The sequence below is a fragment of the Eleutherodactylus coqui genome, chromosome 6, assembly GCF_035609145.1.
Source record: "Eleutherodactylus coqui strain aEleCoq1 chromosome 6, aEleCoq1.hap1, whole genome shotgun sequence".
Taxonomy (NCBI): Eukaryota; Metazoa; Chordata; class Amphibia; order Anura; family Eleutherodactylidae; genus Eleutherodactylus; species Eleutherodactylus coqui.
The window spans coordinates 134,847,827-134,861,004 of NC_089842.1; the positions used below are offsets into that span (position 1 = coordinate 134,847,827).

The 13,178-nt window shown below is 48.7% G+C and overlaps 1 protein-coding gene across 3 annotated transcripts in view; it reads left to right on the forward strand.

Moving 5' to 3' along the window:
• Window positions 1-13,178, forward strand: part of SULT2B1 (sulfotransferase family 2B member 1) — an 87,421-nt gene that overhangs the window by 47,876 nt on the left and 26,367 nt on the right. For 2 of the 3 annotated variants that reach the window (XM_066607711.1, XM_066607710.1), the window contains exon 2: window positions 5,238-5,381. The exons of the other annotated variant lie outside the window; for it this stretch is intronic. In XM_066607711.1, the coding sequence (XP_066463808.1) occupies window positions 5,246-5,381 (136 nt within the window). In that variant the 5' untranslated portion in view covers window positions 5,238-5,245. The remainder of the gene's footprint in view (window positions 1-5,237; window positions 5,382-13,178) is intronic. 3 annotated transcript variants of the gene reach the window in all.

Consider the following 13,178-nt stretch of genomic DNA (forward strand, 5'->3'; position numbering starts at 1 on the left):
TGGGGCCCATTAACTTTTCCTATTTTGGACATAATCTATGCTTGTGCCAAATTTCATGTTTTTATGACATCGAGAAGTTGGAGAATTAGTGGCGAGTCAGTGAGGGCTTTCATCTTTATATACATACACACACACACACACACACACACACACACACAACCCCAATTCCAGAAAAGTTGGGACACTCTGTAAAATGTAAACAAATGTAAAGAAAAAAATTATGCAATGATTTTGAAATCTGATATAACCGTTTGCATGCTGGACTGATTCGGCTGGTTGCCTGATTTTCCTAAAAGCCCGCTATGAGGTGGATGACCCTGAATGCAACATGCAAGCACTGCTGCGGAGTCTCGTGCCTGCACTGTGAGCTCTGCTACCAGCGTATCCACAGATAAGAACGATTCTGCCTACAAATGGGACCATTTATCTGCACATGTGTCAGCAGCCCAGCTCACGGCTGTCAGGGGACTTCAGTGGTGTGCGGATGATACATCATTCATGTCAGAGGAGGCAAAAATGGCGAGCTTTCGTGAAAACCCGTCAGCCAGCAGAGACAGCCTGGCACGCCCACGGGACCGCTCTGCCCATTTTAATACGACGCAGGAAATTTTCTAACTGCAATTATGCTTTTACTAGCAGTGATACCAAAACCAGTATGGGGAAGACTTAGGTCAGTCTCACACATGCCGTCGGCAAAATGCCACAATTTTAAACAAGGCATTTTGCTGCGATTTTTGCCGCAGTTTTCGGTCGCAGGCTACTGCCTCCGACAGTACATTTTAAACGCACCCCATCATTGTAATGGGCGATTGAGGTGCGCTTATCCCAGGCAATATAGAGCTGACAGTTCTTGAAAGATGTGGCGCTGCAAAGCACCGCGTTTGAGCGCGTCTGCGATTTCAATGGGAGCGTTACACCCTAATTGCCGTGGCATTCAAAATGCTGTGGTAATTGCGGTATAAAAAACAGATGTGTGAGAGTGGCCTTATACTTCACTGGCAGCGCTGGTGCTGGTTACTGCTCTAAATAGTGGCGATAGGTTCCCTTTAAAAACTCAGGGACTTATTTCTCATTACTGCGATCCCCTCTTCCATAAGTATGTGGGTAGTGTTACCTTCTGGGTGTTATATGGTAGAAGAATATGCTCAGAGTCTGCATTCCATTAAAGGGGTTGTCCCGCGCCGAAACGGGTTTTTTTTTTTCCAACAGCCCCCCCGTTCGGCGCAAGACAAACCCGATGCAGGGACCTAAAAAAAAATCCGCACAGCGCTTACCTGAATCCCCGCGCTCCGGTGACTTCTTACTTACCGGTTGAAGATGGCCGCCGGGATCTTCTCCCTCGGTGGACCGCAGCTCTTCTGCGCGGTCCATTGCCGATTCCAGCCTCCTGATTGGCTGGAATCGGCACGTGACGGGGCGGAGCTACACGGAGCCACTCTCCGGCACGAGCGGCCCCATTGAGAAAAGAAGAAGACCCGGACTGCGCAAGCGCGTCTAATCTGGCGATTAGACGCTGAAAATTAGATGGCTCCATGGAAACGAAGACGCCAGCAACGGAACAGGTAAGTGAAAAATTTCTTATAACTTCTGTATGGCTCATAATTAATGCACAATGTACATTACAAAGTGCATTAATATGGCCAGACAGAAGTGTATAGACCCACTTGCTTTCGCGGGACAACCCCTTTAATACCAGCTACACATGTGATGATGCCACTATAATCTAGCACATATTCCCTGGGTAGAGTCACACCTTCATTCATTATATGCTGAACCATTTTAGAATAATACTTTATAGGGGTCTCCAAAATCCCTTTTTGTTACAGTCACAGCTAGAGAGAACTCATTTCATATGGAGTAATAAAGCTTCTATTGAAGCCAATAGGATACATGAGTGTGCAGCTCCCTCTAGTGGCCACTGCTGATAGAAAGGCAATAAAAGCTGGCTACGAGAGGGGCAAGTTTAAACCTGTAAACCCATTCAAATTTTGTGTATACAACTGGGTCCATTTGTCATTATTACCTAGTCAACATGTACAAATCAGTATTTTTGCATTGTGTTCTCTTTCTATATATTTTTGCAGAAACAGGGGCATGAGCAGAAGTCGTGACACACCACAAATATGGTCATTTAAATAGGTCCTTTGGCCTCCCACATGCTGATATTGCAGTCACCCGTGTGAATGTAGCCTAAGGGTTGCTTTAACCCCTTGAGTGGCACGCCCGGAAATTTTCCGGGACGAGCTCCACTGCTCATAGTGACATAGCCCGGAAGATTTCCGGGCTATGTATCACTATGGGAGCTGCAGAGCACAATGCCACAAGCTGTGACAGTGTGCTCTGCCTGCACAGACCCACACAGAGCAGTGCAAGGGCTTTGAAAAACCAGCAGAAGATATTGCCGATATGCCGGCAATCTCCTGCTTTGTTTACAGGTTGCCATAGAGACCATCGGCTTGTCAGAAGCAAGCCGATGGTCTCTGTGGCAGGGAGAGCTTGGTGCTTGGCTGTGAGAGGACAGCTAGGTACCTGCTCTTACAGTAGAGATCAGAGAAAACCTCCGATCTCTGCTGTGTTAACCCTTTACATGCTGCAGTCTATGTGACTGCAGCATGTAAAGGGCTGTCACTGCAGCATGTAAAGGGCTGTCACCATCGGACCCCCGGAATGTGATCAGGGGTCCTGATGGGTCCCTGTGGAAGTCCCCTAAAGGGACAAAAAAAAAATAAATAAATAAAAAAATTAAAAAAAAAAAAAGGTAAAAAATTATAAAAAAAAATTATAAAAACACTTGTCTCCCTTTACTTTGTAAAAAATCAAAAATACAATCACACATGTGGTATGCATGCGTCGTAATGACCCAGAGAAGGAAGTTTATACATTATTTAACCCCTTAATGACATGGCCCCTTTTTTTCTTTTTTCCCCATTTCTTTTTTTCCTCCCCCCTGTTTAAAAAAATCACAACTTGTCCCACAAAAAACAAGCCCTTATATGGCCATGTCAATGGAAAAATGAAAAAGTTATGGCTCTTGAGACGCAACTGCAAAATTAGTTGAAATTCAATGATTAGACCATTTTAAAAAACCTGCCCTGGTGGGCACGACTGGGTGGTAGGAAACCCGCCACTCAAGGGGTTAAACCAGCAAGAGCGATATCGGGCCATGATTCACAACACGATATCACACTTGCCACCATGTGAAATCCCTGTGGATAAGAGGCGGTTTCATATGAAAACAGCCTCGCATCACTTTAGGGATGAAGGGAACCTCTGCCGTAGCTGGGATCACAGAGTTCTCTCATTGCTTTCAATGGGTCCAACTCTGCTGCCGCCCCATTAAGATCAATGGAGCTGTTATGGGAGATCTCACAACTGCTGTGCCATGCAGGAAAACATCACTCATGTGTATGACCCCATTCAAAAGAATAGTGTTTATATATGTATGAGATTTGTGCGTCTCGCAATGCACAAATCTCACACGATTTTCACGCCAGTGTCAAGGCGGCCTTAGGAAGGTGTGAGTGGTGGTTCATCACTATCTCGCACCTGTGCAATGTTCCTCCATTTAGCACATTGGCCGTCTGCATGTTGAGGGATGTGGTACTTCTACCTGCCCTCTTGTATTACTATATTGATAAGTACAGTGATCCCTCATCTATCGCGGGGCTTAAGTTTCAGAGACCCCTGTGATACGTGAAAATCTGCAAAGTAGCGGCGTTATATTTACACTAATGAATCTTTCGGGTGAACTGACAATCGCACAAGTGAACAAACAGACCGATGCTACGATCAGTGAGCCAATCAGCACCCGATACAGAACACATTCCATCAGCCAATAGTGTGCCGTGTACAATCTCGCATTGGCAAGCGCTAGTGGCGTACTGTATTTCCTGTATGTACCGCAAAATTCCGCAATATAGTGAAAAACCCAGCAAAAACAGAATTATATATGGTCTATCTAAAATCTATTAGAGGGAGAGCGTTCCTCTGTGACATCGGACTCTCCCGATATATTCGCGGAGAACCCGACGGGTTGCCATTGCAACACGGCGCCCGCTACAGGCTTCCTGCTTTGCATTTGTCTATGATCGCTATAACAAGCGATAAGGCATTGCAGGACAGAAGTCCTGTAATGCTTTATCATAGCCATCATATAGTGCAAGTTCCAAACCGGGACACATAGTGTAAAAAAAAGATCAAAACAGTGTCAAAAAAAAAAAAAAAATGTAAAAAAAAACCTTTTTTTGGGGCTTTTCCCCCTATTTGTATGAAAAAGAAATTGTAACAACTAAAATCCCACATATTTGGTATCGTCGTATCGGTAACGACTCGCACAACAAATTGAACACACTTTTTAACCTTCACAGCATAATTGATGGTGGGGAGGGGGCACAGGCGACATAGTTCAGCTTAAGATCGAAGTGGAAGGAAGGGGTGTCAAACTGAATTTTTGCCACGGATGCAGGAAAGCTACGTCTCTGGTAAAGCAGTGATGCCCAGCTGGTAGGACACATTACACAGACAATGCAGTAAGTAATGATAGTCTGGCACACTCCTGCATCCAAGCATGCTCTACCCAATCCTAGAAAACAAAGCAGCTATATTCGAATGTATCTGTTCTCTCACATCTCTGGAAGAGTGACTTACCACTGACAGTAACCTACAGTCAATAGAGGACAAAGGAGCATGCAGTGTTTCCCCGCAGATCTCTTATAGGGCATTATGGCCGTCACCTACAGGAACATTGCAGCTAGCTAACTTGTGGGTACACAGTGGACAATCCATTAGTGTAGTGTACCTCCACAGTCAGTAGATGGGCAGACCAAATGTGAGGTTTGTATTCCCTCTTGACATATGGAAGTAGTTAATTATCACACATTGAGGCTACATTCAAACGAGCGTGAATCTCACACAAGTTCTGTTCACAAGGTAGCCTTACATTGGAAAAGGCTTCTTTTTTTTTTTCTTTAATTTTGGAATCCAGAGTTTTTTGGACATAATGACATATGGGGGTGCACAGACCCCCAAATATTCTGGAGTAAGCGAGTGCTATATGCATACCAGATCCAGATGAATACTCTAGTCCATTCTGACCAATTCCAGATGGGCTGCTGTAATTTAGACCATAGTGGACCACTGCACCAGTGAAATGTATTTCCCTTCCTAGAAATCTGCATGACTGGAGTTGATGTTTATTATGATTATTAGAATTATTATTTATTATGCTTCTTTACAAGGCAAGAAAATGCACGATAATTACTTTGAATATAAAGGAACGGTTTTTCCTAAGAATGTAACCTGTCCAGACGACCTCGCATTTGTGGAAAACGAATTTCAAGTCCGAGATGATGACATCTATAATATTACTTACCCTAAATCAGGTAAAGGTTGACTAAACTCAGACTCTGCACTTTAGATATAAATCATTTCAGTTCCGAAGATACTGCTTGTCGCGGCTTGTTGGTCACTACAGCGTCGTGGCATGGTGGCCTCGACGCAGGCCAAGGCCTGTTGCCTTGTTATGCAGGACAAGGGTTAATGCTGCATGGGCAGATACTGCTGGGTGCTGTCTCTCTTTGCTGCATGGATGCATGCTGGATTAGTCATGCCTGGGAGAAGGTTGGAGGGGTGGTTCTCTAATTGGTCTGCTAGTCCTCAGGTGTGGAATAGCCTTATATTCTCACCCCTCCCTTTGCTCAATGATGCTTATTCAGCTCCATAGAGGACTAGTGGAGTGTGGAGCTCCTCTGTGCTGGGTGTACTGGTACTTCCAGATAAATTGCTGTGGTTTACTTTTAAGCTATATTTTCTGATTTCATTTCATTGCTCCAGGGGCCTTTATAGGGACAGCCAGAGCCCAGGAAAAAGACTGTGGAGCCGCCTCTATCAAGGCGATGACTCCGTTTCTAGGCAGTGACTCTTCATCTTCCTGCTAGGTTAGGGCCAGACTTCCTTCTCTCTGGAGTGGTTCTACTGTTAAGCATAGCGTGGTGCACACTGCTCTGTAGTGCATAGTAGTATTCAGCTGCAGTGGTTGTGAATGTCACCTGTGTCAGTGCTGAGTGCAATGTTTCTGTGCTGCACGTATGTGACACAGCTATTCACATTGTCAGCTTCTTCACCTTTTTTTTTATTTTTCCTTATATGGTTTTCCCCTTTTATGTTGAATAAAAAAAGAAAATATATATATTTTTTCATTTAAATTAATGTTCCAGTCCATGGTAGATGGGTTATACACTTTTCATAAAACCCTTAAACACCAGGGTGTTTTGGTCCTAAAGGACCAGACACTTCTTATGGATTTTACCCATGTGGTGATTTTACGGCCCTTTTTTTTTTTTTTTTTCTCTTCCGCTATCAAAATTATTTTTGCTGTGGTTTTTTTTTCTATGACACATAGGGCTATCTTTTATCTTTTTTACAGTTTTTTTTTCCATTTTCTAGTCTTAGGGGTCAAAAGCTTAAAAATAGAGATGAGCGAACATACTCGTCCGAGCTTAATACTCGTTCGAGAATTAGAGTGTTCGAGATGCTCGTTACTAGAGGCGAGCACCACGCGATGTTCAAGTTACTTTCACTTTCATCTCTGAGACGTTAGCGCGCTTTTCTGGCCAATAGAAAGACAGGGAAGGCATTACATGTTCCCCCCTGCGACGTTCAAGCCCTATACCACCCCCCTGCAGTGAGTGGCTGGCGAGATCAGGTGTCACCGGAGTATGTAAATCGGCCCCTCCCGCGGCTCGCAACAGATGCATTCTGACAGAGATCAGGGAAAGTGCTGCTGATGCCGGAGCTGCTATAGGGAGAGCGTTAGGAGTGATTTTAGGCTTCAAGAACCCCAACGGTCCTTCTTAGGGCCACATCTGACCGTGTGCAGTACTGTTGAGGCTGCTTTTTGCAGTGTTGCACTTTTTTTTTTTTTTGTATATCTGCCATGCAGAGCATTGCGTCCTCAGTCTGCAGTCATTGTACAGAGTATAGGCCAGTACTGGTGAGGCAGGGAAAGAGATATTCAGGCTATATAGGCAGTGGGCTTTTTCCAAAAAATTGGGGAAAAATACTGTGACCGTCTTCAGTTTACTGCGTGTCTGCTGGGGGTAGTAGTCCTAATTAATACGCAGCTAAACGTTACAGCAGGCTTGCACAAAATTGTTTCCTGGATCTGCTGTCTCTGTTACATCAGCGCCATCATCCCGCCAGAGGGAAACAGTATACATAATATTATACGCTGCCTACAGTATCTATCTGCTGGGGGTAGTAGTCCTAATTAATACGCAGCTAAGCGTTACAGCAGGCTGGCGCAAAATTGTTTCCTGGATCTGCTGTCTCTGTTACATCAGCGCCGTCATCCCGCCAGAGGGAAACAGTATACATAATATTATACGCTGCCTACAGTATCTATCTGCTGAGGGTAGTAGTTCTAATTAATACGCAGCTAAGCGTTACAGCAGGCTGGCGCAAAATTGTTTCCTGGATCTGCTGTGCATTCCGTAAGGGAAGTCAGCCTCCAACCACAGGCCAATAAGCGGCACATTTAATTACAGCGTTCTGTTTGTGCACTACTGGTAATACAGCATGCTGAGGGGTAGGGGTAGGCCTAGAGGACGTGGACGCGGGCGAGGATGCGGAGGCCCAAGTCAGGGTGTGGGCACAGGCCGAGCTCCTGATCCAGGTGTATCGCAGCCGACTGCTGCGGGATTAGGAGAGAGGCACGTTTCTGGCGTCCCCACATTCATCTCACAATTAATGGGTCCACGCGGTAGACCTTTATTAGAAAATGAGCAGTGTGAGCAGGTCCTGTCTTGGATGGCAGAAAGTGCATCCAGCAATCTATCGACCACCCAGAATTCTGCGCCGTCCACTGCTGCAACTCTGAATCCTCTGGCTGCTGCTCCTCCTTCCTCCCAGCCTCCTCACTCCATTACAATGACACATTCTGAGGAGCAGGCAGACTCCCAGGAACTGTTCTCGGGCCCCTGCCTAGAATGGGCAGCAATGGTTCCGAATCCTCTCCCACTGGAGGAGTTTGTCGTGACTGATGCCCAACCTTTGGAAAGTTCCCGGGGTCCGGGGGCTGAGGCTGGGGACTTCTGGCAACTGTCTCAAGAGCTTTCAGTGGGTGAGGAGGACGATGACGATGAGACACAGTTGTCTATCACTCAGGTAGTAGTAATTGGAGTAAGTCCGAGGGAGGAGGATTCAGAGGAAGAGCAGCAGGACGATGAGGTGACTGACCCCACCTGGTTTGCTACGCCTACTGAGGACAGGTCTTCAGAGGGGGAGGCAAGTGCAGCAGCAGGGCAGGTTGGAAGAGCCAGTGCGGTGGCCAGGGGTAGAGGCCGGGCCAGACCGAATAATCCACCAACTGTTTCCCAAAGCGCCCCCTCGAGCCATGCCACCCTGCAGAGACCAAGGTGCTCAAAGGTCTGGCAGTTTTTCACTGAGAGTGCAGACGACCGACGAACAGTGGTGTGCAACCTTTGTCGCGCCAAGATCAGCCGGGGAGCCACCACCACCAGCCTCACCACCACCAGCATGCGCAGGCATATGATGGCCAAGCACCCCACAAGGTGGGACGAAGGCCGTTCACCGCCTCCGGTTTGCACCGCTGCCTCTCCCCCTGTGCCCCAACCTGCCACTGAGATCCAACCCCCCTCTCAGGACACAGGCACTACCGTCTCCTGGCCTGCACCCACACCCTCACCTCCGCTGTGCTCGGCCCCATCCACCAATGTCTCTCAGCGCACCGTCCAGACGTCGCTAGCGCAAGTGTTGGAGCGCAAGCGCAAGTACGCCGCCACGCACCCGCACGCTCAAGCGTTAAACGTGCACATAGCCAAATTGATCAGCCTGGAGATGCTGCCGTATAGGGTTGTGGAAATGGAAGCTTTCAAAGGCATGATGGCGGCCGCGGCCCCGCGCTACTCAGTTCCCAGTCGCCACTACTTTTCCCGATGTGCCGTCCCAGCCCTGCACGACCACGTCTCCCGCAACATTGTACGTGCCCTCACCAACGCGGTTACTGCCAAGGTCCACTTAACAACGGACACGTGGACAAGCACAGGCGGGCAGGGCCACTATATCTCCCTGACGGCACATTGGGTGAATTTAGTGGAGGCTGGGTCAGAGTCAGAGCCTGGGACCGCTCACGTCATACCCACCCCCACAATTGCGGGCCCCAGCTTGGTGGTATCTGCGGCGGTGTATGCTTCCTCCATTAAACCACCCCCCTCCTCCTCCTACGCAACCTCTGTCTCGCAATCAAGATGTGTCAGCAGAAGCACGTCGCCAGCAGTCGGTGTCGCACGTCGTGGCAGCACAGCGGTGGGCAAGCGTCAGCAGGCCGTGCTGAAACTACTCAGCTTAGGAGAGAAGAGGCACACAGCCCACGAACTGCTGCAGGGTCTGACAGAGCAGACCGACCGCTGGCTTGCGCCGCTGAGCCTCCAACCGGGCATGGTCGTGTGTGACAACGGCCGTAACCTGGTGGCGGTTCTGCAGCTCGGCAGCCTCACGAACGTGCCATGCCTGGCCCACGTCTTTAATTTGGTGGTTCAGCGCTTTCTGAAAAGCTACCCACGCTTGTCAGACCTGCTCGGAAAGGTGCGCCAGCTCTGCGCACATTTCCGCAAGTCCCACACGCACGCTGCCACCCTGCGCACCCTGCAACATCGGTTTCATCTGCCAGTGCACCGACTGCTGTGCGACGTGCCCACACGGTGGAACTCTACGCTCCACATGTTGGCCAGGCTCTATGAGCAGCGTAGAGCTATAGTGGAATACCAACTCCAACATGGGCGGCGCAGTGGGAGTCAGCCTCCTCAATTCTTTACAGAAGAGTGGGCCTGGTTGGCAGATATCTGCCAGGTCCTTGGAAACTTTGAGGAGTCTACCCAGATGGTGAGCGGCGATGCTGCAATCATTAGCGTCACCATTCCCCTGCTATGCCTCTTGAGAAGTTCCCTGCAAAGCATAAAGGCAGACGCTTTGCGCTCGGAAACGGAGGCGGGGGAAGACAGTATGTCGCTGGATAGTCAGAGCACCCTCCTGTCTACATCTCAGCGCGTTGAGGAGGAGGAGGAGCATGAGGAGGATGAGGAGGAGGGGGAAGAGACAGCTTGGCCCACTGCTGAGGGTACCCATGCTGCTTGCCTGTCATCCTTTCAGCGTGTATGGCCTGAGGAGGAGGAGGATCCTGAAAGTGATCTTCCTAGTGAGGACAGCCATGTGTTGCGTACAGGTACCCTGGCACACATGGCTGACTTCATGTTAGGATGCCTTTCTCGTGACCCTCGCATTACACGCATTCTGGCCACTACGGATTACTGGGTGTACACACTGCTCGACCCACGGTATAAGGAGAACCTTTACACTCTCATACCAGAAGAGGAAAGGGGTTCGAGAGTGATGCTATACCACAGGACCCTGGCGGACAAACTGATGGCAAAATTCCTATCCGACAGCGCTAGTGGCCGAAGGCGCAGTTCCGAGGGCCAGGTAGCAGGGGAGGCGCAGAGATCAGGCAGCATGTACAGCACAGGCAGGGGAACACTTTCTAAGGCGGGAGCACTGTAAAAGGATGGTGAGGGAGTACGTAGCCGATCGCACGACCGTCCTCCGTGACGCCTCTGCCTCTTACAACTACTGGGTGTCGAAGCTGGACACATGGCCTGAACTCGCGCTGTATGCCCTGGAGGTGCATGCTTGTCCTGCGGCTAGCGTCTTGTCAGAGAGGGTGTTTAGTGCGGCTGGGGGAATCATCACGGATAAGCGTACCCGCCTGTCAACCGACAGTGCCGACAGGCTTACACTCATCAAGATGAACAAAGCCTGGATTTCCCCAGACTTCTCTTCTCCACCAGCGGACAGCAGCGATACCTAAACAATACGTAGGCTGCACCCGCGGATGGAAGCATTGTTCTCTATCACCATCAAAAACATGGACCTTTTAGCTTCATCAATCTGTGTATAATATTCATCCTCCTCCTGCTGCTCCTCCTCCTGAAAAGTGACGTAATCACGCTGAACGGGCAATTTTTCTTAGGCCCACAAGGCTCAGTCATATAATTTTTGTAAACAATTTTTATACGTTTCAATGCTCATTAAAGCGTTGAAACTTTCACCTGAACCAATTTTTATTTTAACTGGGCTGCCTCCAGGCCTAGTTACAAATTAAGCCACATTAACCAAAGCGATTAATGGGTTTCACCTGCCCTCTTGGTTGGGCATGGGCAATATTTCTGACGTACATTAGTACTGTTGGTACACCAATTGTTTGGGGCCCTCGCCTACAGTGTAATCCAATTAATTTTTTTCCCAAATGCATTAAAGCTGATGTTACATCAGCTGTGATGGGCACTGCAATGGGATACATTTATGTACCGCCGGTGGCTTCCTGGCACCCACTCATGCTGTTGGTCCACACGGAGTTGTAACTGCATGTGTCCACTTCTAAAGAACCCCAGTCTGACTGGGGCATGCAGTGTGGGCCGAAGCCCACCTGCATTTAATCGGACGTTACCTCAGCTGTGATGGGCACTGCAATGGGATACATTTATGTACAGCCGGTGGGTTCCAGGAAGCCACCCATGCTGTCGGTCCACACGGAGTTGTAACTGCATGTGTCCACTTCTAAAGAACCCCAGTCTGACTGGGGCATGCAGTGTGGGCCGAAGCCCACCTGCATTTAATCGGACGTTACCTCAGCTGTGATGGGCACTGCAATGGGATATACATATGTACAGCCGTTGGGTTCCAGGGAGCCACCCATGCTGTGGGTGAACACGGAATTCCCATTGCGGAGTTGTACCTGCCTGTGACTATTTATAAAAAACCGCGGTCTGACTGGGGCATGCAGACACCTTGACAGAATGAATAGTGTGTGGCACATAGGTTCCCCATTGCTATGCCCACGTGTGCAGCTCCTGTTGGCGGTGGCACAGGATTATATTTCTCATTGCTTCTGTACAGCATTGTGGGCTATCGCCCCGCCCCTTTTAAAGAGGGTCGCTGCCTAGCCGTGCCAACCCTCTGCAGTGTGTGCCTGCTGTTTCTCCTCGTGGCAGACGCACTTATAAATAGACATGAGGGTGGTGTGGCATGAGGGCAGCTGAAGGCTGCGCAGGGACAATTTGGTGTGCGCTGTGGACACTGGGTCGTGCAGGGGGCGGTTGGGCAGCATGTAACCCAGGAGAAGTGGCAGCGGAGTGTCATGCAGGCAGTGATTGTGCTTTGTTGGAGGTAGTGTGGTGCTTAGCTAAGGTATGCATTGCTAATGAGGGCTTTTCAGAAGTAAAAGTTGTTGGGAGGGGGGGGCACTCTTGCCGCTATTGTGGCTTAATAGTGCGACCTGGGAACTTGAGATGCAGCCCAACATGTAGCCCCTCGCCTGCCCTATCCGTTGCTGTGTCATTCCCTTCACTTTCTTGAATTGCCTAGATTTTCACAAATGAAAATCTTAGCGAGCATCGGCGATATACAAAAATGCTCGGGTCGCCCATTGACTTCAATGGGGTTCGTTACTCGAAACGAACCCTCGAGCATCGTGAAAATTTTGTCCCGAGTAACGAGCACCCGAGCATTTTGGTGCTCGCTCATCTCTACTTAAAAACTAATTTTTAAAAATATATAGTTTTGTTTTTAAAATTAGTATATTGATGCTAAAAAGCTTTATTTTGGACATTTTGATATATACTGTATATACTCGAATATAAGCCTAGTTTTTCAGCACATTTTTTTTGTGCTGAAAAAGCCCCCCCTCGGCTTATAATCGAGTCAGGGAAGGCTTAAAAAAAACCCTGTATACTCACCTCCCAGCCGGCGTCTGTCTCCGGCGGCGGTGCGGCAGGCTGCTTGAATTCTCTCTGCTTGTCATTCCCCGCCGTCCTCTTTGCTCGGCTCTGTCATCCCCCTCCGTCAGCGCTGTGTAAGTAGGAGCTATGATTGGATCGAGCGCCGGCCAATCACAGCTGGTGCTTGATCATTCACAGCCAATCCAGCTGCTTTAAAATTTTCCCTGCTCGGCTTTCAAATCCCCTGCCATCAATGCTGTGTAAGTAAGTGCTGTGATTGGATCGAGCGCCAGCTGTGATTGGCTGGTACTCAATCCAATCACAGCACTGACAGAGCCAAGCAGAGAGGACAGCGGGGGATTAGAGCAGGGAGAATTTAAGATGTCG